General features: G+C 38.7%; 2 protein-coding genes across 4 annotated transcripts in view; one reads left to right on the forward strand and one right to left on the reverse strand.

Annotated features, from left to right (window-relative positions):
- Window positions 1–673: 673 nt before the first annotated feature.
- On the reverse strand, window positions 674–26,147 carry DHFR (dihydrofolate reductase). 3 transcript variants are annotated; one of them, XM_081231821.1, is made up of 6 exons: window positions 26,063–26,147; window positions 25,373–25,422; window positions 22,804–22,909; window positions 14,722–14,848; window positions 9,920–10,035; window positions 674–1,983 (listed from the first exon to the last, which is right to left on the reverse strand). In XM_081231821.1, exons 2-6 carry the CDS (start codon window positions 25,395–25,397, stop codon window positions 1,905–1,907), a joined length of 453 nt encoding a protein of 150 aa, XP_081087947.1. In that variant the 5' UTR covers window positions 25,398–25,422; window positions 26,063–26,147; the 3' UTR covers window positions 674–1,904. The 3 variants fall into 3 exon arrangements, with proteins under 3 accessions (XP_081087947.1, XP_081087948.1, XP_081087946.1); XM_081231822.1 differs by having other exon boundaries at window positions 25,995–26,101; XM_081231820.1 differs by lacking the exon at window positions 26,063–26,147 and adding an exon at window positions 25,759–25,905.
- Window positions 26,100–27,201, forward strand: part of MSH3 (mutS homolog 3) — a gene marked incomplete at its 5' end in the record, with an annotated part of 184,857 nt that continues 183,755 nt past the window's right edge. Inside the window, 1 exon segment of the mRNA XM_081231819.1 lies at window positions 26,100–26,306. Within this exon segment, the coding sequence (XP_081087945.1) occupies window positions 26,100–26,306 (207 nt within the window).

Consider the following 27,201-nt stretch of genomic DNA (forward strand, 5'->3'; position numbering starts at 1 on the left):
TGCTGCACGTGGGCTTTCTCTAGTTGTGGCGAGCGGGAGCTACTCTTCGTTGTGGTGCATGGGCTTCTCATTGCGGTAGCTTCTCTTGTTGTGGAGCACGGGCTCTAGGCATGCAGGCTTCAGTAGTTGTGGCATGTGGGCTCAGTAGTTGTGAAGCACAGGCTTAGTTGCTCTGCAGCATGTGGGATCTTCCTGAACCAGGCTTGAACCCATGTCCCCTGCATTGGCAAGCAGACTCTTAACCACTGTGCCACCAGGGAAGCCCTCACTGTAGTTTTAATTTGCATTTCCCCAATTGCTAGTGGGAAGGTACAACTTTTTATATATTTTTGGCCCCTTGAGTTTCCTCTTCTCTAAATGGCTTGTTTCTTTTTCTTATCAGTATCTGATATCTATAAATTCTGGATACTAATAGTTTTTTCTGGTTATATTCCTTGCAGAGCGCACCACTGTCTTCTTGTGGTTTGTAAGTCTTAGTCAGTATTGATTCCTGTTCTTCTGTGTGATCTGTTTTTTTCCCTGTATGGAAGATTTTCGGACATTTCTTTTTATTCCTGATGTTCTGTAACCTAATTTTACTGCTAAGTATAAAGGGCTCAATTTATCATTTTAAGTAATTTTTCATGAAAATAAGTATATAATGCTACAAAAAATCTAATCACAACAGACATACCTAACGCAGAAAATAACACTCCCAACTTTGATACTGTCAACAGTTTGCAGCATGCTTTTTCCCACACATGAACATTTATTAAACATTTTGAGTATTATACACAATTTGCTTCTTTTATTTAGCAATTTTTGGCATTTTCCTGTCAGTACTTCATTCTTTTTAACTGCTGCAGATGTTACGTTTTATAGACATATTGGTTAGTTATTTCTTATTAATCAACATTTGGGCTGTTTCTAAGTTTGAAAAAAAAGTTGCAACAAATACTCTTAGGTCCATTTCTTTGTTCAGGATTAATTTCTAGAAGTGGAAGTTCTGGGTCCAAACCCAGAATATTTTGAATTTTAATTGATATTGCTAACTTACACTCTAAAAAGGTTGTACCAATTTATAAGGCAGAAAATGCTATTTTTTTTGGATACTTAATCTAAATTTTTGCTAACGTGATGGGTAAAACATGTTTTAATTTTCATTTTTTAGTTCTGTGAAGTTTAGTTTCTAACTTACTAATTTTGGTTTCTAGCAATATTCATTCTCAATTTATTACCTCTATGAATTTTTAATTTTAGCCATTATGTTTGATATTAGATTATTCTTTTTTGTAAAGAGCAGCCAATTCTTGTTCTATCATTGTAACATCCCATGCAATCTCAGTGAAGATCAGGAACAAAGTTTTTTAAGGTCTCAAACCTTCTCCTTTAACCACCGAAAAGGTAGTCTCGTACCTGCCTCTTTACTATCCCTGTGGAATATCCTGGATTTTTCAACTTATTGACTCCTGGTTTGAGTGAAGAGAATTTTTTTCAGAAGTTGATATAAAGTAATTCACAGTCCCTCTTTTGATCTAATTTAAATAACTGAATGCTAGCTCTTCTGTTTATAATCCATTTCTGACCTTTGGACCCATCTGCCTAGCTCCTAGCTCTATAGGCTCTGGTTTCAGCTCATGCTACCAGGGCACTCTCCCATTTTGGGCTGTCTTGGTAGATATTCTACCCTAGGCAGGTGCTGGTCACCTATTCTTGACTGTTGATGGGCATTCAGGAAGTTACAGCAAGAAATGTTTCACAGATGGTACCTGATACAGTCTAGTTAAGATTAATAGGGAATAAAAGTACTTTGCTTAGAAATAATTATCCATAGATCTAAAGTCAACAAAAGTCTCTACAACAAAAAATACATAATTTTGCTAGGGGAGGAGGAGGCTTGAAATAGATCAGAAAACACTTTCACATTAATTGTTCTTTTCATATACTTCAAATTTGTACTTAATGCCTTTCTCCTCCTGGACATCAGAAGGAACACCTGGATATCTGTAAAAGAAAAAGATGTATAATTAAATATTATGCAAATATACTACACATGCAAATAGTAAGAAAATATTCAAACTACAGAAAGTTAGAAAATAAAAAGTATAATTCTTCTTCCTTTCCTTCTAACTCCTAGTTTTTCTCCCCCAAACTAACCACTGTTAGCAGTTTCTCTTTTATGTTCCCACTCTGTCACCCAGCTAATATGAAATTTCTTAAGAACTTTTTGCAAGTCTTACATTTGGTATCAAATCTCTTGTGTGAGCAGAGAAAAAATAAAACACAACCTTTAACTGTTAGAGTGGAACTGAAGTTGTGTGTGGTGCATGGGGATTCTTGATTTCTGTTTAATCAGTGGACACCACACTGCTCTAATTCCCCACTGTGTGGCTTATTTCATATCCTTTACTAGAATCACTGTTTATCTGATCTTTTCTACTCCCTAACACTCACTTAGGTGTGTGTTTCCTTCAGCTTCTAAGTCAAAACCCAGGCCCTCCTTTGGGTATATACTTAGAAGTGGGATTGCTGGATCATATGGTAGTTCTATTATTAGTATTTTGAGGAAACATCATAGTGTTTTTCATAGTGGCTGCATCATTTTACATTCCTACCAACAATGTACAAGAGTGCCAATTTCTCCACATCCTTGCCAACACTTATCTCTTGTAGGATATTTGCACTTCCATGTTTACTGCAGCGTTATCCACAATAGCCAAGATATGGAAACTACAGTGACAGATGAATATGTAAAGAAAATATGTATACATACAATGGAATATTATTCAGCCTTCAAAAAACAAGGAAGTCCTGCCACATGCAGCAACATGGATGAACTTGGAGGACATTATGCTAAGTGGAATAAGTCAGTCACAGAGGGACAAATACTGCATGATTCTACTTATATGAGAAATCTACAGTGGTCAAATTCATAGAAACACGAGAGTAGAAGGGTAGTTCACAGGGGTTGAGGGAAGGAGGAAACAGGGAGTAGCTGTTCAAAGGGTATATAAAGTTTCAGCAAGATGGGCAAGTTCTGGACATCTTCTGTGTAACGCTCGGCCTACAGTTTACAATAGTGTATTATACACTTAAGCATTTGTTGAGAGTAGATCTCATGCTGTGTTCTTATGACAACAAAAAAATTATTTTTCACTGAACACCACTGCCGCCACCCCCCCCCCGACAAAGAAAACCCCAAACCTGGGTCTTCCACTGAAGGCTCTTCTGACCACTCTTGTCCACAACCCTAATCTTGGTGTACTTCCATAGGTTTGTGCTGGCTGTATCCACTGTGCTCAAGATGAGGGGTCAGGAAGACTTGCTTTAGTCAGGCTTATGTTTGAATCTGGTTCTGCTGTGTGACACTTAGCTATCAATAAAAAGTCTTCATCCTTATAGAGAATTTAGCACTGTGCCTGCTATATTAAGTGCTCTACAAATGTTACCCATTAATGATATTAGATTGTTTTGTCCCCCTATTTTCTAACCTTATTGTAGGCAGAGATAACATAGAAAAAAAATTTAAATCTCTTATGATACCCAACAGAATGCTGAGTAATAATAGGAATTAACCTTTTGTTAACCAATTAGAGATTATGCCATTTTGAAAAAAATATAATTAGAAACATGAAATAACAATAGCATAATAATATGTAAGAAAAAAAAAGGAGAATACATTTCAGAGGAAGAAGGTATGTTTCTATTTACTAACCATTTCCTAAGCTGTTTCTGTTCTACTGTTTTAGTAGCAATATAGTTTTTTCTTTGTTTAAAGAAATGATTTTACTAGGCCAACCTTAAACCACAATTTTGCTTTCTTAGATGAGTCACCAAAAGCAACATTTACATTTGTGTGTGTGTGTAAAATTCTCAAGAGTATCAAGATTGTCAGTTAACAAGATAAAAGCAAAGTATCAAATCAAAGCTATTTCTAACACCATGAATAATAATGATTTAGAAATAACTATGCTATGGGCTAGATATGGTCACTAGTCATGGTAATAATGTTTATTTTCTCTGTGAAATGAAAATTTAATTCTGCTTAAGATTAATTTTACTTTCCACAATATTCACATATTCAGTCTGTTTTAATAATGATAACTACCTCATAATCATAATTCCAAACTTTTCTGAAGAACAAACTGTCTAAGAGCAACCTTTGAACTCCAAGTTTAAGTCTAACAGGATTTGGAAACACCACCTATTTATTATGAACCGCCCAGATAGATGGTCTTTTCTAGAATCTTCAAGCATTAAAGAAGCAAATGAATACAAATAATCATAAGATCTGAACTGACAAAGGAGCATGAGAATAATGCAGAGATGATCTGATGGAAGGTCTAAAATAGAGGTAAACAGAGTTCCTGGAACAGGTATCTATAAGAACTAAATCATAACTAAAAATGATGACTCTATAGGAAGCACAGGCTCAGGAGGAGAGGGATCCACAAATAATATGGACAAATATGCCAGGATCCTGTTGGACAGTCAAGAAATAATGGGAACGGAAGAGGAAACATCAGCCCATCTAAATCTTACTTCAAGTGTCTACTGGTGAGGAGCATCTGTCCCAGCTCTGGAGGCAATTACTGCCTCAAAGGCCTCTTCTGGTCTTTAATCCTATTTGACTACATGATCACATGAAAGGTTGTTAACTAGAAGGAGAAGTCTGTTTGGGGCTCATTAAGTGGGAAAACTGTTGCTATAAAGTATTTTGCTCCGATGGTTTGGTTGGATCCTAGTGTGAAATAGTCTGAGATAGAAAGACTTCTTCCAGGCAAGATGAATAAGGGCAGAGCCTTAATGGACAGGCTGGCATGGTGCTGTCAAAAAAAATGATTGCATTGACAATGACCCACTGGGAAAAAAGGGAGACACAAAGTAAAACCATCTTACTTCGTTAATATTCTGCTTTTAGACTTCTACCACTTGTGGCTTCATCTACATTTTAATTTATTCTCTTCTTGCTTCACAGTAGTCCTCTTTCATTTTTATTTCATTATACTGGTGCTTTTATTACCAGGAAGTTTGGTGTTAATAAAAGATACTGTGTTTGAACTGAAACCTATGTAACCACAAGAGGCCTAGGAGAGGGATAATGGAAGTCTAAACAAAGTGGGTAGCTGTGGGGAAAGAATGAAGGGGAGTAAGGAATGATCAGAACTCATTTCTGGACAGTAGGGAGCAATTCTAAGTTGCCCAATGTAGAGAGATTTGGAAAGAAAGCTCCAGAATTGAGCAATGTTACAGACGTCCAGGGACAAAGCATATTCTCTTTGCTTCAGAGGTTTCCTTTTTCTCTATTTCATGAAAGATTTATACTACTTCATATCTCCCTTATCCCTTAGGGGATTCCCTCCATCCCATGTTAAAGAGGCTGTTACTACGTTGCTACAGGCTTGAAAGTACAGATGACCATGATGTGCTGCAGTGGAAGAAAGGACTTTTTGTTTTCTTCCATAGCCTTGTTTAGAATGTCCATTTTGGAGCAATTTCTTTGAATTTTGGCTTTGGATAGCAATTTCCTATCTCAGTCTATTCACCATTAAAAATTTCTCAGACATTTAAAGAAGAATTAATACCAGTCCTTCACAAATTCTTCTAAAACGTAGAAGAAGAGAGAACACTTCCCAACTCATTCTGTGAGGCTAGCACTATCCTGATAGCAAAACTAGATGAAGACATTACCAAAAAAAACCTACGGACCAATATACCAATATCCTTATGAATATAAATGTAAAAATCCTCAACAAAATATTAGCAAATGGAATTCAGCAACATATAAAAAGGATTATACATTACTACCAAGTGGGATTTATCTCAAAAATGCCAGATGGGTTTAACAGAAAAATCAACTGATGTAATATACCATATTGATAGCGTGTTATTAATTATATATTTTGTCTTATTAATGACAAAAACCACATGATTATCCCAAGAGACTAAAAAAAAAAGTATTTGACAAAACCCAATACCCCTTCATGATAAAAACACTCAATGAATTAGAAATAGAAGAGATCTTCCTCAGTGTGATAAAGGGCATGTATTAAAGACCCACAGCTAACATCAAATTTAATGGATGCTTTCTCTCTAAGATCAGGAACAAGACAAGGATGTCTGCTCTTGCCATTTCTATTGAACATCATACTGGAGGTTCTAGCCAGGACAATTAGGCAAGAAAAAGAAATAAAAAACATCCAGATTAGAAAGGAAGAAGTAAAACTATCTCTATTTGCAAATGATATATTCGGTATCTGGAAAATCTGAAGGAATCCATTTACAATCAGAATAAATGAGTTCAGTGAGGTTGCAGGATACAAGCTCAATAAACAAAAATCAACTGTATTTCTATATATTAGCAATGAACAATCTGAAAATAAAATTAAGAAACAATTTGATTTACAATAGTATTAAAAAGAACAAAATATTTAAGAATAAATTTAACAATGAAGTGCAAGGTTTGTACACTGAAAGCTACAAAACATTGCTGAAAGAAATTAAGGAAGATCTAAATAAGTTGAAAAGACATCAAATGTTCATGATTTGGCAGTTAATACTGATGTGATGGCAATACTCTCCACAGTAAGCAATCTCTATCAAAATCCTAGCTTGCCTTTCGGCAGAAATTGACAAGCTGATCGTGAAATTCATGTGGAAGTGCAAGGAACACAGAGTAGTCAAAACAACAAAGAACAACAAAGCTGGAAGACTAGTACTTCCTGATCGCAAAAGTTATTACACGGCTGCAGTAATCAAGACAGTGTGGTTCTGGCATAAAGATACACATGTAGATCAGTGGAACAGAACCGAGTGTCCAGAAATAAACCCTCACATTTATGGTCAACAGATTTTCCACAGAGGTGCTAAGACAATTCAGTCGGGGAAAAGAACAGTCTTTTCAACAAATAGTGCTAGGACAACTGGTATGCTGCTTACCAAAGAATGAACTTGGACCTCTTCCTTATAGCATATATAAATTAACTCAAACACATCATAGACTTAAATTAAGAGTTAAAACTATAAAACTCTTAGAAGAAACACAGGAAAAAATCTCTGTGAGCTTGGATTAGGTAATGGTTTCTTAGGTATGAAACCAAAAGGACAATTGACAAAAGAAAAAAATAGAAAAATTGGACTACATAAAAATTAAAAACCTTTGTGCTGCAAATGATTAGGAAAAGTGAAAGTCAACTAGGAAAGTGAAAAGACAATTTAGATAATAGGAGAAAATATTTTCAACTCATATATCTGATAAAGGACTTGTATCCAGAATATTCAAAGAACTCTTAAAACTCAGTAATAGAAAGATAAATAACCAAATTTTAAAAATGGGCAAAGGATGTGAATTGATATTTTTCCAAAGAAGATACAGTATATAAATCTCCAATAAGCACCTGAAAAGATGTTCAACATCATTAGTTATTAGGGAAATGCAAATCAAAACCACAATGAGATACCACCTCATCCCTACTAGGATAGCTATAACCAAAAAGGCAGACAATAACAAGTGTTGGCAAGGATATAGAGAAACTGGAACCTTTGTATGTTGCTGGTGGGACTGTAAAATGGTACAGTCACATTATCAAAAGTTCAGCAGTTCCTCAAAATGTTAAACTATATGACCCAGTGATTCTTCTCCCAGATTATACCCAAGAGGAATGAAAATATACATCCCCACAAAAAACTTGTACATGAATGTTCAAAACATATTACATTAACCAAAAAGTGGAAATAAATCAAATGTCTACTAATTGGTGAATGGATAAATAAAATGTAGTAAATCTATACAATGGAATTCTTTTTGGCGTGAAGTACTGATACATATTACATCATGGGTGACCTTGAAAACAGTATGCTAAGTGAAAGAAGCCAATTCCATGAAAGAAGCCAATTCCAAGAAGGACTTCATATTATATGATTCTGTTAACATGAAATATCCAGAATAGGCATATCTATAGAGATAGAAGATAGATTTAGTGGTTCCTAGAGCCAGCAGGGGAAGGGAATGGAGAGCGACTGCTAATGTGTACAGGGGTTCTTTTTGGATGGTGAAAATGTTCTGAACTTAGGATTGTGGTGATGGCTGCACAACTCTGAATATACTAAAATCATTGAATTATATACTTCGAATGGGTGAATGTTGAGATGTGTGAATCATTTCTCAGGAGATGTTAATATTTTCTTTTCTAAGAGTCAAAGAGCCAGAATTGTATTTGTTTTAAGTTATCAAGGATCTTGAAGGGTCATAGCTTTGGAAAGAGGTCTAATTGAGAGTAACAGGGTTTACAAAGGTATTTAATATGAAGCTGATTCACACAGTAATGTATTCTTTTTGTTAGTAGCAAAAAGAAAGGTAAGAAATGAGGGATAGCAGAGATCAATATCCACATAATGTGAGAATCAGCAATCTAAGCAGTACAAGAGAAAATAAGGTGGGACAAACACAGCTGATTAAAAAAAAATATATATATATATATATATGAAATCAATGTGATTTTTCTAAGTAGTCACCTTTGGAGACTATAAGCAAAAGCCTGTACTTTAGCTGTTTAGAAACTTTTTAGAGTTCTTAGAATTTCCAGTTTTCTTTAGACCTAGTTAAGAGCCCAAGAAAATCAGTCACAAACTTCATTTGATTTGAGACCATTACCTATATTACTCTGTAAAGTAATATACTTTATTCTAAAGCTTGGCCATCCATTTATTCAGACATGGCTCTGAATGCTGCTTTTAGGAGGTATTTCCAAAATCAAACTTGCACTCAAAGAATGACTGTTTTCAACTGAGAGTGTTTGAAAGAATGAGTTAAGAGCTGGTCTAAAAGTGTTGATATAATTATCTTCTACTCTGCATAGCCAACAGCTGAAAAGCACTTTTAAACTAAAATGTTTTCAAAAGCAGACAGTTTCATGCTAAAATCAAAGTAAACTACAGAGTAAATCAAGTGTAACATCTTCTTCCACCTCCACCACTAAGTTAGTTCCTTCATCTTTCGCCTGAACTACTGTAACTGGTCTCCCTGCTTCACTCTTGTCCCCTCCAGCCCATTGCCCATAAACAGAAGAGTATCACTCTCTATTCAGAACCCTCTAAACCTGCCCTGGGTCTGATCCCTCTTGATCTCCCCCTCGTTCACAATGCCCACCATGGCTTTCAGGTTCAGGGAACACGCCAGGCTTCTTTCTGCCCTCAGTTCTCTGCGCTAGCTACTTCTGGTTTCCGGAATGCTCTCCTCAGCCCTTTGTGTGGCTGGCTTCTTGCCATTTAGATCTGGTGTAGACATCACTCTTCAGAGAGGACTTCTCAGACTACACAGTATCTACCACATCACAGTATTTCAATCTACCACACATCAACTCTTTGGATGTTTATCTATTATTTGCCACCCTCCTCCTCTACTATAAAGGATGTAATCTCCTGGAGAATAGTGACATCATCTGTCCTGGTAAACACTGTATCCCCAATGCCTAAGACAAAGTCTGATGCTAAATAAGCACTGATCTTACAGAATGAACTAATGCTTATTCTCCAGATTTCAGTGAAGTCATTAAAACCTGAACATTCCCAAGTCTGTTAAAGCAGATATCCAAAAATTCCTATAGTTTTTGTCTATAAAACACATTGCTACATCGAATTCAATCTGAAGAGACATTCTCTTTTCTATAATTCTTTTTTTTTTGCGGTACGCGGGCCTCTCACTGTTGTGGCCCCTCCCTTTGTGGAGCACAGGCTCCGGAGGCGCAGGCTCAGCGGCCATGGCTCACGGGCCCAGCCGCTCCGTAGCATGTGGGATCTTCCCGGACCGGGGCACGACCCATGTCCCCTGCATCGGCAGGCGGACTCTCAACCTCTGCGCCACCAGGGAAGCCTTCTTTTCTATAATTCTTAAGCAGGAAAGCCAAAGGTGCTTCAGACCAATGAATAACATTTTACTTACTCTGGGATAAGTTTATATTTTTCCAAATCAATTTCTGGGAAAAATGTGTCACTTTCAAATTCCTGCATGATCCTTGTCACAAATAGTCTAAGATGGCCTGGCTTGTTCATGGCTTCCTTTGAAATAAAACAAAAGGCATCAATCAATTTCCTTATTTATCTGTGTCAAAGGTTATAGAAACTCTAATATTTTTGCTTTAATTACATACTGAAGTTTGTACTAGATATTAGAGACATGCTACATATCTTGTTACCTCCAAAGCATGCTATTTAATTATCCTATTCTTTAGTTTGGGACCCTGCAAAGTATGACTTAGTTGGGAATGGCCCTAATCATTTATCAATAATTACAAGGGTGAGTTCAAACATACTCTGGGCTCTAGTTTGCTTACATGAACTCTTTTTTTCATTTTAAGCATTCAATTTTGTCTTTTATCTTTGGTTGTTGTTTAAGAATTAAAAACCCCAGATTATCTAGTTACCCTCCATAGAAAAAATTTACATATGTATATATGGATAGGATAGTAATTTCATGAGACCTTGACTAATGAAAATCCCAAGGGCATACTTAGTACATATACATAAAATTTAATGCCTCAATTTCTCAGCAGATAGTTACAATGCTAGTAGGTAATTTATTCTGTCTCTTGTTGCTAATGATTGCATTTGGCATTATATTGTTAATGATTTTTCTATTACTGCCTATAGTACTATTGATAGTTTATACAGAAAAAAAACTGCCCTGGAACAAATATCTTAAAATTCTAATACAAAGTCAGGAGTCCCAACTGCAACTCTAAGAAAGCAATAACTCTTGATTTTGAAATAGCTTTTGAAACAAAACAAAAACACATACACATATAAATTCAACTGTGTGTAATACTTAAAATTCCATACAAAGGGCATAGAACGAATTTTACTTTTTATTTTCAATACTATGGCTTACATTAAATCATTTATTCTCTTGCCCCAATCAAATCAGTATTCTACCAATTCTTACTGTACCAAAAATTAGAAAAATTGAAGGGACTAATCACAGCAGCATTTGAAGATCTGTATCAAAGTTAATGATATATGGCCCAACTTTTTTCTTTTTTTAACATCTTTATTGGAGTATAATTGCTTTACAATGCTGTGTTAGTTTCTGCTGTATAACAAAGTGAATCAGCTATACATATATATATATATATCCCCGTACCTCCTCCCTCTTGCATCTTCCTCTCACCCTCCCTATCCCACTGCTCTAGGTGGACACAAAGCACCCAGCTGATCTCCCTGTGCTATGCGGCTGCTTCCCACTAGCTATCTATTTTACGTTTGGTAGTGTATATAGGTCCATGCCACTCTCTCACTTCGTCCCAGCTTACCCTTCCCCCTCCCCATATCAAGTCCATTCTCTACTACATCTGTGTCTTTATTCCTGTCCTGCCCCATGGTTCTTAAGAACCGTTTTTTGTTTTTTCTTTTTTAGATTCCATATATATGTGTTAGCATATGTGTTTCCTTATTTATTTTCATTTTGGCTGATCTGTCCATTGGTGAAAGTGGGGTATTAAAGTCCCCTACTGTTACTGTATTGTGTTGATTTCCCCTTTTATGGCTGTTAGCATTTGCCTTATGTATTGAGGTATTCCTATGTTGGGTGCATAAATATTTACAATTGTTATAACTTCTTCATTGATAGATCCCTTGATCATTATGTAGTGTCCCTGTCTCTTTAATAGTCTTTATTTTAAAGTCTATTTTATCTGATATGAGAATTGCTACTCCAGCTTTCTTTTGGTTTCCATTTGCATGGAATATCTTTTTCCATCCCCTCGCTATCATTCTGTATGTGTCCCTAGGTCTGAAGTGGGTCTCTTGTAGACAGCATATATACAGGTCTTGTTTTTGTTTCTATTCAGCCAGTCTGTCTTTTGGTTGGAGCATTTAACCCATTTACATTTAAGGTAGTTGTTGATATGTATATTCCTATTACCATTTACTTAACTGTTTTGTTTTTGTAGGTCTTTTCCTTCTCTTGTGTTTCCTGCCTAGAGAAGTTCCTTTAGCATTTGTTGTAAAGCTGGTTTGGTGGTGCTGAATTCTCTTAACTTTTGCTTGTCTGTAAAGGTTTTAATTTCTCCATTGAAGCTGAATGAGATCCTTGCTGGGTAGAGTAATCTTGGTTGTAGGTTTTTCCTTTTCATCACTTTAAATATGTCCTGCCACTCCCTTCTGGCTCGCAGTTTCTGCTGAAAGATCAGCTGTTAACCTTACGGGGATTCCCTTGTATGTTGCTTTTCCCTTGCTGCTTTTAATATTTTTTCTTTGTATTTAATTTTTGATAATTTGATTAATATGTGTCTTGGCGTGTTTCTCCTTGGATTTATCCTGTATGGGACTCTGCACTTCCTGGACTTGACTGACTACTTCCTTTCCCATGTTAGGGAAGTTTTCAGCTATAATCTCTTCAGATATTTTCTCAGATGCTTTCTTTTTGTCTTATTCTTCTGGGACCCCTATAATTTGAATGTTGGTACATTTAATGTTGTCCCAGAGGTCTGTGAGACTGTCAATTTTTTCTTTATTCTGCTCTGCAGTAGTTATTTCCACTATTTTATCTTCCAGGTCACTCATCTGTTCTTCTGCCTCAGTTATTCTGCTATTGATTCCTTCTAGAGAATTTTTAATTTCAATTATTGTGTTGTTCATCATTATTTGTTTGCTCTTTAATTCTTCTAGGTCCTTGTTAAACATTTCTTGTATTTTTTCCATTCTATTTCCAAGATTTTGGATCATCTTTACTGTCATTACTCTGAATTCTTTTTCAGGTAGACTGCCTGTTTCCTCTTCATTTGTTTGGTCTGGTGGGTTTTTACCTTGCTCCTTCATCTGCTGTGTGTTTCTCTGTCTTCTCATTTTGCTTAACTTACTGTGTTTGCGGTCTCCTTTTCGCAGGCTGCAGGCTTACAGTTCCCATTGTTTTTGGTGTCTGCCCCCAGTGGGTAAGGTTGGTTCAGTGGGTTGTGGAGGCTTCCTGGTGGAGGGGACTGGTGCCTGTGTTCTGGTGGATGAGGCTGGATCTTGTCTTTCTAGTGGGCACGACCACGTCCAGTGGTGTGTTTTGCAGTGTCTGTGAACATATGATTTTAGGCAGCCTCTCTGCTAATGGGTGGTGTTGTGTTCCTGTCTTGCTAGTTGTTTGGCATAGGGTGTCCTGCACTGTAGCCTGTTGGTCGTTGAGTTGAGCTGAGTCTTAGTGTTGAGATGGAGATCTCTGGGAGAGCTATCGCCATTTGATATTACATGGGGCCGGGAGGTCTCTGGTAGACCAATGTCAATCTCGGCTCTCCCACCTCAGAGGCTCTGGCCTGACTCCTGGCCAGAGCACCAAGACCCTGTCAGCCACACGGCTACTAGTGTTGGAGTGCTCCTGCAGAGGCGGGGGGCGGCTGGGGCTCACTGCTTGGACAAGGACACTGGCAGCAGAAGTTCTGGGAAGTACTCCTTGGTGTGAGCCCTCCCAGAGTCTGCCATTAGCCCCACCAAAGGGCCTGTCGGCTCCAGTGCTGGGTTGCCTCAGGCCAAATAATCCTGGCCCACCTTTTCTGTACAGGGTCAGATGGTAAACATTTTAGGCTTTGTGGGCCATATGGTTTCTTACCTTTGTAGGCAAAAGCAGCCATAAACAACACTAAACCAATGGGCATGGTTGTGTTCCATTGAAACCTTATTTACAAAAACAGGCTGGTAGTCCAGAATGTTCTGTAAGTCAATGTGATGTGAGGTGGATAATGCAAAAACCTACAGATTCTACTTCTTTATTATTTATGCAAGTACAGATATATTAAATTATATAAATGTATTTAAGTACTTAAATTGTTTAAAGAATACATTTTCAAGTGACTATGGTATTGAATCATTCAAAATGTGATCGGCACTCAGCAAAATAAACAACTTATTTTCTTAGAAATTCATTCTTGGCTGAAAAGATCAAAGGAAAATGTCTATTTCCCCCCTATTACAAATGGAGAACGTTAAAGATTGTAGAAACAGGAACCCAAGAAACAGAGTTTTTATAATGCCACCTAGGATCCTGGTATACTTCTTTCTAAAATGATTTCAGTGTTCATATATTACGACAAGCTATAAAGGGTAGGGGCTGATTTTTCCTCTCCAGAAATGTAAACTTTCCTCAGTGTTATAAAAGAGTTATAAAATTCTATTCATTATCCTCAAAAATTTTTAAAGCTGAAGTCATCTGGTATCAAGAAAAAGGAATATTTTCTATTTAACACAGTGTCTTCCCTTATGATACGAAATCATGTCACACTTTCCCCCTACCCTCACTTTATATGAAAATTGTTGAGGGAAAGTCTTGTGCTTTGAACAAGTTCATATACATCCAGTCAGTGTATCTCAAAGGAGGGCCACAGCCTTTCCTCAGTAAGGGACATAATAATATTTATCCTTGAGGAAAAGACGATAGCTTAGTGTATTTAGGCACATCCAGGGAGGAGAAGACAATGCAGTGCAAGTACAATTCTCAGGAAGGATTTAGAATGTTTTTAAAATTGGAAACATCAACTATTTTGAATTGAAAATAGACTGGTACAGACCTAAAAACTTACTTTAAAATTTTCATTTAGTTTGTATGATAGTATCAAAAAATGAATAGTGCAGATTGGCAATATGTCTAACTTCCAGGAGAAATAACATGCTTCCTTTGCTCATGGCGTAATTTTTTAAAGTTGAGATGGCAGGGAAGCTGAAAGAAAGAGGGTAGACTATTTCCATATAGTCACAGATAACGTTACTTACCTTATAAACAGAACTGCCTCCCACTATCCATACCATGTCCACTGTATTTGTTAATTCTGGTTGCTCAATAAGTTTTAAGGCACCATCCAAACTTTTGGCAAGAAAATGAGCTCCCTGTGGAGGTTCCCTGAGATTACAAGAAAGAATTACACATAATTTCTATAAACTCCATTCATACTAGTCAAATAATCTGACTAGGAGGCAGTAATTATAAAATTAAAATCATCATAAATATGAAAACTTTCAATAAAAAGCATTTAACATCAGTATGGCCCATGGCCAATAATTCAACCCATATTTGTGTATGTATGGTCTACAATGAATCAAAAACAGAACCACTTGTGATACTGCATGATATTTGTGGTGGAAAAAAAATCACAACAGTAGTTGTTTCCAGAGGGATGGGGTAAAGATTCACTGGGAATTCACTTGAGGCAGCTTTCTGGGAGTGACAATAATGTCCTGTATCTTTGATATGGGGTTACATAGGTGCGTATATTTGTTAAAATATAGCAAATGTAGGGGCTTCCCTGGTGGCGCAGTGGTTGAGGGTCCGCCTGCCGATGCAGGGGATGCGGGTTCGTGCCCCGGTCCAGGAGGATCCCACATGCCGTGGAGCGGCTGGGCCCGTGAGCCATGGCTGCTGAGCCTGCACGTCCGGAGCCTGTGCTCCGCAACGCGAGAGGCCACAGCAGTGAGGCCCGCGTACCGCAAAATAAATAAATTAATTTAAAAAATAACAAATGTACATGTAAGACTTGTACATTTCATTGTACATGTTTATTTCAAAAGAAAAAAATAGTAAAGTAATATTAAACTCTAGTTAATGAGATACATAATGAATTATTTAGGGGAAAATATACTAATGTCTGCAGTTTACTTGGAAAAGCATAAAAATAACAAGACTGATGGATGGTTGGATGGATGATAAAACAAGCATAGTATAAAATAATCTATGTGGTAGAATCTGTGTTGTGGGTATACAGGTGTTTACTGTAAAATTCTTTCTATAGGCTTGAAAGTCTTCATGATAAAATGTTGGAAAAAGAGTGATATGTTTGAGTGACTGTAGTTTGGACTGATATTCAAACTGTTAATATGTGGTTACCTTTGGGGTGTGGGGAAAGGATTCTCATGTCTCAAACAATATAGAAATAAATGAATTATCAAAAAATGAGCATGTTATTACTTTTGTAATTAAAAATCCCAAAGGGGAAAAGTCAATTAATTTATTGTTTATATTGACTAGCTCAGTCTCTCCCAACCTCCAAAACCGTTATTTTGGTGAGAGTTTGCAATTCCCTTTATAAACGAAGAAACATGCAGAATTGGCTTTCAGAGTAATTAGACACAACAGAAATTACAATTCAATGTCAAGTTCTTAGACTGATGCTTTTAAAAATTAATATAATTGCCTTTGAACTAGTAGTTCTAACAATGATTAACTAAGAGCTAATGGGGACTATTCATTCTCTTTGCTGCCTCCTTTCTCACCTTCTTGATATCTATTTGACTTACTTTGCTCTTTGTCATCTCTCAAGGAGTTAAGATAGCACAAAGAATGTATTTTGATTCAAAGCTGGAAGAAGACACGACTAGGGTGAAGCTAAAGGAGCCAAGGGATCCCCAAAGGTATCAGGGCAGTTGCAGTGACTAGGATGGACCAGGCCATTTGAGGGGAGAACTGAATTTAGAAGAAACAGATTTGGAGTTGGGGGGAGAAGACAGTCTAGTTAATAAACCAAGTTTACAATGACTTTGAAAGAGTCTAGATGGTTTTAGTAACTGAGGATGTTTAAGTCAGGACTGATGACAGGAGTTAAGGTAGGATGTAAATTGGTGATTTAGGAACTGACATAAGAGGAAAACCGGAAGAGGTATTCTAGAAGTAGGTGGATTACGGCAAAATGATTTAGAAGGTGGTATATGTGGTTGGTGTGGACTTCAAAGAAAAGGGACAATCTTTTTGTGAAGACTGTGGAACAATGGCTTGAGAATGATTCAAGGGATTAAGGTAAAGACTATTTCTTTGCCCTTTTGCAGTGAGTCTAAAAAGGAAAACAAAGAACAGATTAAGGATTTGTTTCAGATTTTAGTTGTAAAAAAGACATGGAGGAAATGCTTCAGCACAGTATTGCTACTTAGTGGTATAGAAATGTTTCACAAGAAACACTTGACCCTAGATGGGCAGAAAATTAGCAAAAAAATTGAGCCAATGGTTGAGTTCCTCAGCCTCTTCACAGCACAAATCCTAGAAACTAACACAATAAATACCATATAGCAAGCACTCAATATTGTTACTTATTTCATTGCTAAATTTTCTTTCTATAATTATCTCAATCCGATCCAGATTGGATTCCCTCACAAAGGACAGTTGGTATGTGGTAGCACACATACTCTACATCAAGAAGTGTGTGGCCATGATTGATATTTTGCTTGTTACCCAGAATCTTGAATTCCCTCAGAGGGTTGGCATGAAGATTAAAAGAGATAATGCACATAGCAGGCACTCCAGTGATACTTCCATCCCTTTCCTTAAAAGCCCTATTCAAGGGAGGCTGCTTTTTACCTGATGGATAGCTGTATTACAAAGAAAATATCTAACATTTATTGAGTTCTTACTTGCTCTGACAAGTAGTAGGGTCAGGCACTGCTTTATACTCATCATACCATTTAATGTTGCCAGCAGTCCTATGTAGGAACTATTATCCCTTTTTACAGATGAGGATATTGAGGTTGAGGGATTAGGTTGCCAATAGTCACACAGCTAGGAAATGGTGGACCTAGGATTTGAGTTCCAGCAGCCTGACTTTGGGGCCTGAGCTGCACTTCTTATTCAGACAATAGGCTTTCAACTGGTGGTCACGGGCTACAAAGGTGTTAGATTCTGGTTCCCTCAGGCCTCAGATGGTGTGGCCTAGTTTAGGCAGAGCCCTCAGACCAGTGTTTTCTGGCCTTAAGCTGCCTCATTTGATTACCCTGGGGTATTATATAAACATTATCCTTTCCATTGTGCCTGATGAAAGAGGATGGCAGATAGAATTCTTCCCCAATTTCCCTGAGGACTGTTGGGAAAACAGTTAAAAACAAAAACCCTAGGCTAGAATCACATCTTAACCAGAATTCAGAAATATGTTCACTTTAAGACCTTTAATACTCAGTCTTTAAAAATGTGATTTCTAGGGCTTCCCTGGTGGCGCAGTGGTTGAGAGTCCACCTGCCGATGCAGGGGACACGGGTTCGTGCCCCAGTCCGGGAAGATCCCACATGCCGTGGAGTGGCTGCAACCATGAGCCATGGCTGCTGAGCCTGCGCATTCGGAGCCTGTGCTCTGCAACGGGAGAGGCCACAACAGTGAGAGGCCCGCATACCGCAAAAAAAAAAAAAAAAAAAAAAAAAAAAAAAAAAGTGATTTCTAACTATTAAGAATTGATTCAAATATGCTTCATCCTCATAATTGAATACTATGCGGCCACTAAAAATATTTATAGAAATTAATCTTTTAATATATTGAGTGGGGAAAAGGCAGGTTACAAAGTGTTGTTATGTGGGATGATTCTGGAACCCCTACTTTGCTAGGAGATATGCTAGGTGCTGGAAATAGAGATTTAAAAAAAAATGCACTTCCTGTACCAAGAAGGTTGTGATGGCAGGCAAAAAAAGGCTCAGCAGTGGCCATAAAAGTGAAAAGGACATGCAATGGGGATGTATGAAGGATGCTAGATGGGCACAGAGGTTGTGCCTCATCTGGTTGGGGTGACAGAAAGAATTCTCTTTGGAGTCTGATCCCTTAGCTGAGTCTTGAAGGAGGTAAAAACATGAGCAAAACACAGAAGTGACAGGCCACTATAAATATTATTGAGGCTTACATTAAGGTTATTTAACACAAGGAAGCTCCAGGAAAATTGAGAGGAGAAGAAAAGTAATCTGTGGTGAGGTTTAAAATACTAAAGGGCAGTATAATACAGCAAGGTCCTGAGGACAGAAAAAAAAATGGAGTCTAGAATAAAACAGTGGAGGTGGGGGAAGGAATTGATTTTAAAAGCAGGGGATTTTTCTGTCTCAAGATTGAGGGAAGGAAGAACAAAGCGATAACGTTAAGGTGAAAATAAGATCATGAGCCTGTCCATTGTGATCTCATTAATATTAATATTTTCAATAAGCTACAAAATTATGTAATTTTGCTAAAATAGCAAGGACTGGGGGAGTAGGACCTGATATCTATAGGGTACCTTCTGTGTGCCAGAAATTTAACATATAAAATATTAATTAACCCTCAAAATCACCCTAAGAAGTTGTCATTATTAATCCCACTCAGTAGATAAGAAAGTTGAGGCTCAGCAAGGCTCAAAGTTAAAAAAGCCTAAAGCCACAAAGTTAATAGGTGCCAGAACAGGTATTAGAAGCCAGGTTGGTAAGTCTTTGCTACACCAAGTATGTGGGTGGTGGGGAGAGAACCGAAGCTTTATGAAGAGAACAAAGTTTTAATCACTGTGGAGAATATGATAGCAGGACCATAAAAAATTATTCTGCCATGAAATGTTAGACAACTTCATGGACTGAAGACAGTTTACAACATCTTATATCATGCAGGCAATTTTGGATTTTCTAAAGATGCTGCCAAAGCTGCAGCATTGCAGTAAAACTTCTTTATTTGATTTTTGGTTCCAAAGACTTTAAAAAACCTCTTTATTTTGATATAAATCACATACCACACAATTCACCCTTTTAATGTATACAATTCAGTGATTTTTTATTATGTTCATGGAGTACAGTTGTCATCATTATCTACTTTTAGAACATTTCCATCACCCCCAAAAGAAACCCTGTATCTATTATCAGTCATTCCCCACTCCCAGGCAACCAATAATCTACTTTCTGTCTCTACAGATTTGCCTATCCTGGACATTTCATTTCATATAAATGGAATCAAATGGCCATCAGTGTGTGGCTTTTTAAATTTTCACTCAGTATACTGTTTTCAAAGCTTATTCATGTACTGATTCATATCAGTACTTCATTCCTTTTATTCCTTTTATTGTGGAATAACATTGCATTGCATGGATATAGCACATTTTGTTTATCCATTTATCAGCTGATGGACATTTGGGATGTTTCCACTTTTTGGCTACTATGAATGATGCTGCTATGAACATTTGTGTACAAGTTTTTATGTAATCATGTTTTCATTTCTCTTGGTTATATACCAAAGAGTGGAATTGCTGGGTCATATGATAATTCTATGTTTAACATCTTGAGAAAATGCCTGTTTTCCAAATGTGGCTGCATAATATTTCTTTTAAAGCCACAACTTGATTGTCTAGAAAGCTTTGGAAAGACATTTTTCTATACCTTATTAAGGGAACAGTTATGCAAAATGACTAGTATCTGGCAGCAAATTTTTGGATTACTTTGAGGATTCAGTTTCTTTTTACATTGTGGGGTGGTGGTGAAAAATTGAATATCTCTGAAAGCTTGCATGAGCAAGAGATTTACATGTGTGTATCTCCCCCCCCGCCTTTTATTTAGGACCTAGCAGTGCCTGGCACATAGCAGGTGCTCAGGATATGTGTGGAACTGACCAGCAAGTAGGGAAGCAGAAGGGACAAAAAATAACTCTAATTTTTTTCTCTAACTGGTATCCCTATTTCCTTGGTGTACTTGGTGATAAAGATTTTAAATTTTCTCTCTGCCTTAAAAAAAAAAGTGAAATGCACCAACAAATGTTACATATAAATACATAAGAAACAACTGAATCCAATTACATACACCACAGGGGGGTCATAAGGAAGAAATAAGACTCATCATTTGAGGAGATATGCTGGCCCAACTGAACATCTCCCCCACTGAGATTTCTTTATGTTTGTTTTAGCTCAAGCTGGCCATAAATAAACTTGAGTAGTATTCAAGAATATGTTATTAAAGAGTCTCTGGGAATGGCAATACGGTCTGTGAATTTGGATTCTATGAAGTCAAGATATAATCAGAATATCCTAGCAACCAGGAGAAAGAGAAGAGCATGAAGATCGGGGCAGATGGCAAGATGCACATCAACATATTCCCCATCACCCAAAGGCAATCAGTGAAATATTCTGGTATACTTTCTTCCAGGTTTTTAACCTATACCATTCTAGGAGGGATTTAGGAGAAAATCTATATAAGCCTGAATCCCCTTAGGCTACAGCTGTGTAGTGTTTTTCCTTCCGTGGTTGGATAATCTTCAGGTGTTCACTTGGCTAGGCTATAGTAGTTATTTAGACACTAATCTAGGTGTTGCTGTGAAGGTATTTTGCAGATGTGATTAAAGTTGATAATTAAATGACTTTTATGTGGGTGGACCTAATTCAAGGGGTTGAAAGGCCTTAAGAACAGATCTGAGGCTTCCTTGAAGAAGAAATTTCACCAGCGGGCAGCAGCTTCAGCCCCTTCTGCAGAGTTCCTCCCTGCCCTTCCTGATGGCCTGCCCTATAGATACTTGGACTTGCCTACCCAGCCCCGTAACTGTGGAATTCCTTGCAATAAAATTCTTTTATCTATCTATCTATCTATCCATCTATCTATCTTCTACTGGTTCTGCTGCTCTGGGTGAACCCTAATGATACACATGGGAAAGGAATATTATGACCACCGTTATTAAGCAAGCAGTGCCCTAGGATGCTGCATTTTTTTTTTTTTTTTTGTGGTACGCGGGCCTCTCACTGTTGTGGCCTCTCCCGTTGCGGAGCACAGGCTCCGGACGCACAGGCTCAGTGGCCATGGCTCATGGGCCCAGCCGCTCCGCGGCATGAAGGATCTTCCCGGACCAGGGCATGAACCCGTGTCCCCTGCATCAGCAGGCGGACTCTCAACCACTGCACCACCAGGGAAGCCTGATGCTGCATTTTTTGTGTGATTATATTTTTAGTTTAAGAGAGAATAATTACCATGCCAGTCCTAAACTTTCCCTTATGGTATAATTCAGGTTCCCCTCTCCCCCCGAGAAAACTCCTGCAAAACCCCTTGAGGTTCCAGAAGTTATTTTAGTGGGCTGGGGCCAATGTAAAAAATAACAAAAAGAAACAAAATAGCAATCGGTTTGCATCACATGTAGAGTAAATGCCATGGAAGCCTTGGTGAAGGTAAAAGCACTGGAGTTGACTTGATGAAGAGTCTTAATGCTTTTACCTAAACTGCTTCCCCCTCCTCAACCTGCCAAGTCCCCAGGGCATTTCCAGGCATCCAGAACTATGTTACCTAATGTTAAATTGGTAAACAGAAAAATTCCTCCCCCAGGCCAACTAGAGACACTCCCTAGAATTCCTAGGAAATGCTTCCATTTCAAAACTTTGAAAAATTTTTTTTTTTTTTTTTGCGGTAGGCGGGCCTCTCACTGTTGTGGCCTCTCCCCTTGGGGAGCACAGGCTCCGGACGCACAGGCTCAGCGGCCATGGCTCACGGGCCCAGCCGCTCCGCGGCATGTGGGATCTTCCCAGACCGGGGCACGAACCCGCGTCCCCTGCATCGGCAGGCGGACTCTCAACCACTGCGCCACCAGGGAAGCCCAAAACTTTGAAAATTTTAACCTTCAGATGCTGGATAAAGAACACAAGCACAAAATATTATTTGGCTGTTGTGGTAAACTAGAAATAACAGGGCACAAGACTAGGACCAGTTTTTAGCCCATCCTAAAATTTACATCTTATTGCATTTAGGGCTAGGTACAGAGAGGGGATAACCACTTAAGTTTGGCAAGTTCCATAATATATGTATTTTGATTTTACGTGAAACTAGAAAAGTTTATTAAATTACATTATATAACTGATATTTAAGTCTACTGAATAATGGTTCAAGGAAACGCGCAAATCTATTACCATAGTTAGATTTAATGTAATTTGTCAAGGTGATGAAATTAGTCACTTGAGTAGAATAAGTTACTGTCATATGGCATAAATAACTGCTTCTTATTTTCTGTAATCACCTTTATGATATTAAGTAGCTTCATCCATAGTTACATTCATACTATTTTATTTTGTCCTATACTGACCTCTACCATAAGAAACGGAACATGATTTTCTTGTGGTGAATTTATGGTATAGTACTTACTTGAGTTCTCTACTGAGAACTATATTAATTCTGTCCTTTAATGGTCGATTCTTCTCTGGAATGGAGAACCAGGTTTTCCTGCCCATAATCACCAAATTCTGTTTACCTGTAAAGTCACATGCAAAAGATAAATATATTTTGGGAGTATACATATATATTTTTATATATTCATACATATATGCATAGATATGATTGTCATAGGGACACCTAGTGGATCTGCTTTAAAAAATTAAAATTTAAAACAGCTTTATCAAAATTTACCATTTGTCATCCATTATCTAAGTCTAGTAACTGTTATTTCCTTTGGCTTTAGCCAACTTATAACCAATATATAGTTTTCATCAACTGTAGTCATGTATATTATAGTAGTTAAGAGCAAAGATTCTGGGTTGAAGTGCTCAAATTGAATGTATTCTGTCATCTACTAGGTGAGTCATGTTTATCTCTTGTGCCTTATTTTCCTTATCTATAAAATGGAGATAACGATAGTTCCTTCTTGTAGAGTTGTTGTGGCGATTGAAGACTTACAATACTCAGCATCTAATATGTACTGTAATAACTGATGTAACAGTATTATTCATATTTGCATACTTTATAGATTTAAATTAGTCATACTTTTTTAAAGACAGCTGCTTAATATTCCATGCAGTTAGCTTAAAACATTATCAATTATGCCTCTGTGCATCTATTTCAAGTATAACGCATCTATAAAAACTTTACACATGTAAAGCTTCCATTTTTGTTTAATTACTTAGGAGAAGAAAACCCTTGGGAGTCAGGTATCTGGATCAAAGGAACATACTCATTTCTATGGTTTCTGATATGTTCTGGTAGACCATCAAAAGGAGTGCATGTATGTTTTCTTTTTTTTTAATGTAGTTTTGTTTTATTACTTTAAAAAAAAATTATTTATTTAATTAATTTATTTTTGGCTGCGTTGGGTATTCGTTGCTGTGCATGGGCTTTCTCTAGTTGCGGTGAGTGGGGGCTTCTGTTCGTTGCAGTGCACAGGCTTCTCATTGCAGTGGCTTCTCTTGTTGTGGAGCACGGGCTCCAGGCGCATGGGCTTTAGTAGTTGTGGCTTGCGGGATTCAGTAGTTGTGGCTCGCAGGCTCTAGAACACAGGCTCAGTAGTTGTGGCGCACAAGCTTAGTTGCTCCGTGGCATGTGGGATCTTCCCGGACCAGGGATCGAACCTGTGTCCCCTGCATTGGCAGGCGGATTCTTAACCACTGTGCTACCAGGGAAGTCCCTGTATCTGTTTTCTTAAAGAATCATCATTAGTTTGATTTTATTTAACCAAAAACACTAAATTTACAAACTGCAAGTTGTAAGACTAGGCATTTTTCAGGTTTTGTTTCACTACTCTTACCAAATATTACCTCCAAATGTTGGGAAAAAAATTTTTCCTCCAAGAATAAACAAACAAAAAACCCCCTATAATTCAGAGTACCCTTATACAATATGCACTATATTTTCAAAGACAGAGCTTTACGTGTTCAGTAAGGAGATATCAACTATTAAAGATAATGGAGCTAATAGGTGAGGAATTCTGATGAGGAATATGGCACAGACCTGACCTAACAACTAAGGTAGAGATGATGAGTGAAGGACATAGGGAGGTGTTAAAAAAAAAAAAAAAAAAAAGCCAAGACATCCTTGGTACCCTTTCATTCGTTCATCCAAGTAATACTATATTTACTGAAAACCAGCAAACAGGTCAGGCATGGGATGCTCTTCCTATTAGCAGGCCATACTTAGGATTCTTGAGAGAGGTTCATGTCAATTTTTTAGCTTCAAGCTTTTGCCATCATGTCTCCACTAGTGACTCAAGGGTCAAATTGAAGTACCTTTTATCTGCCCTGTTATAGTTATGCTGCATCTGCTCCTTTCTGATTTACTGTTTCCCTGTTTACTCTGCTATTCCTCCTCTAATGAATAAACACACATGTCTCTTAGGTTTTTTCTCCCTCATGCCCACTTTTATCCTTGGTTATCCTCTTCTCTCCAGTGGCTCAATTCACCTAGTTCCCCGTGCCTGACATTGTCCCGGATATACTACAAGCACTTTAAAATCATCATCATTACAGCTGCACGCTATTCCCCACTCCTTTATTCTCCAAGTCACCCAGACTCTCAAACTGAAAATCTGAGAGTTCATCTTTGATGCCTTCCTGCATCACCTTTGACTTTCTTATCTCCAAATTGAGTATCTTGTAACCGCTTTTTGGACTTTTGTCCTCTCTATTGCCATTCAGGCACTATCATCTCTTCCAGCAGCTATTTCAAAGGCCTGTTCTGGTTTCCTTTGCCAGCGCTAACCTCCACAGAAGCCTCTACCTAGCTTCCAATTTTGACCAATACCTGAGTTGTACGCGCGCCCACATAAAATCTCAAAGAAATTTTTTCAAAAAAAAATGTTTAATGAACCTTGGGAACTGCATACACATTTATGTTAGGACAAAAGGTCCCAGACTAACATGAAAAACTTTTACATAAAATTTGCACTGGTAAGCATCCTTAGGCAAGACCCTTCGCAAATTTGAATCACTTAAAAATCCCACATTACCTTCTACTGAAGAGGTTGTGGTCATTCTTTGGAAATACCTGTATTCATTCCTACAAGTTAGAGAAACACAAGGAGTTACTCAGAATGTGATCCCGTGGGCTTCAGCTCTAACGCACCCGACAAACGGTGCGCTGGGGGGACCTCCAGGACCGGGACTTTGCTCTGGGGTAGGACGCGGGGGAAAAAGGCCTAGCGGGGCAGCTGGAGCGGGACGGAAATCAGTAACTAGCCGCCAGGCTCCTGACGCGGAAGGAAGTCTAAGCCTACCTCCCGCCAACTCAGGTCACGAGTCCGACCCCTTCTCGCAGCGTCGACCCGGCCCGGCCCAGGTGCCCCGATTAAGCTCCGATCCAACACACTCGACCCACCCCCGGCCCAGCAGGTACCTGAGCGGGGGCCAGGGCAGGTCCCCGTTCTTGCCGATGCCCATGTTCTGGGACACAGCGACGATGCAGTTTAGCGGACGAACCATGATAGCGGCAGAAAACACGTCCGAGCTAGCACGTCACACTGACACTAGGATTACCCTCCAGCTTGGCGCGAAATTTTGGCCACCCTGCCCCCTCAGTCCTATTTGTGCAGGCGAGACCCCGCCCTCGTCCCGCCCCCCGCCCCGGCGCACCGCAAGGTTGCGACGTGCTCGCGCCCGCAGACGCCCTGGGAACGGCGGCCGCGGGCTCGCGCTGCTACCTCGTCCTGCTCCCGGGCTGTGGCTGCCTGCTCCGCGATGCCGCGCCGAAAGCCGGCCTCTGGTGGAGCCGCTCCCGCCGGCCCAGGCCCTGCAAGGCAGGCGGTTTTGAGCAGATTCTTCCAGTCTACGGGAAGCCTGAAATCCACCTCCTCCCCAACTGGTGCAGCCGAGAAGGCGGATCCTGACTCTGACTCCGCAGCGCCCCTAGCGTCCACTCTCCCGCCTCAGTTGCAGCCACACGTGGTGGGTTCGGTCCAGGACGGGGCGGGGCCATCGGGGAGTCGGCGCGACCATATGGGCGGGGGCGGGAACTGTGCGCGAGAATATGCGAGATGACTGGGCCAGGCGGGAAAGGGGCGGGACTCAGGAAGGAAAAAGAAGGAAGAGGCAGGGCCGCATCCGTCCTAGGTGCAGTTCAGACATTTTAGGGTAATATTACACTTGGGGTAATAGATTTGAGGCTAAGGTCACGCCGGCTCTTAATGGCAGACCTGAGCTCATTCTGATGAGGTTAGAGTCAAAGGATACATATTTTAATCTCCATCCTCTCCCCGCCCCCCTTTTTTTTTTCTGGATTGAGGGTTGAAGAGGAGCATTATTTATTATTTGTATGTGTTTGGTTAGCTGACCAGACGAAAACTGCCGTTAAATCTCTAGTTTTTAAGGCTGCAACAACCTTGCTTAGTATTTCAAGCGTTTACGGGTCAAAGTCATGTTGTGCAGTTCCCTGGTTACTGTACCCCTTGTAGTTCGGGTTATAAAGTCTGATACACAATTTGGATGGATAAAGTTTCTTAAGATGATACAGATGTGATGGCTAGTTGTTGTATGCTTCCTGTTGCTTCAAAATCTTGTTCCCTTCATTTATATTTCTTCCATAGATGATTGTTCCTCTCCTGTCTTTGTTTTTTGACCATAGCCTACATTTTTATGAATTCACCAAGATTTTATTTTATGCCTACCATTTAGAGGTTATTTGGTGAAGGACTTACGTTTTTGACAGGTTTTCTGCCAGCATATAGTCCATAATCTTGTGGCATTTTCAGTGGTGAACATAAATCAAGTTTGAATGTGAAACAGTTAAATGACAATTAACATTTCAAAAATGATACTGTTTTTAATTATATGTCTAAATTCA

The sequence above is a fragment of the Mesoplodon bidens genome (assembly GCF_964165515.1).
Source record: "Mesoplodon bidens genome assembly, chromosome: 4".
In the NCBI taxonomy this organism is placed as follows: domain Eukaryota; kingdom Metazoa; phylum Chordata; class Mammalia; order Artiodactyla; family Ziphiidae; genus Mesoplodon; species Mesoplodon bidens.

Excerpts from the sequence above, each read along its gene's own strand:
- DHFR (XM_081231820.1), bottom strand. The coding sequence starts at position 25,844 with ATGGTTCGTCCGCTAAACTGCATCGTCGCTGTGTCCCAGAACATGGGC. Across the intron at positions 10,036-14,721 it reads GAGGCAGTTCTGTTTATAAG|GAAGCCATGAACAAGCCAGG; the intron begins GTAAGTAACGTT and ends TTTATTTCAAAG. Across the intron at positions 1,984-9,919 it reads AAATATAAACTTATCCCAGA|ATATCCAGGTGTTCCTTCTG; the intron begins GTAAGTAAAATG and ends TTTCTTTTACAG.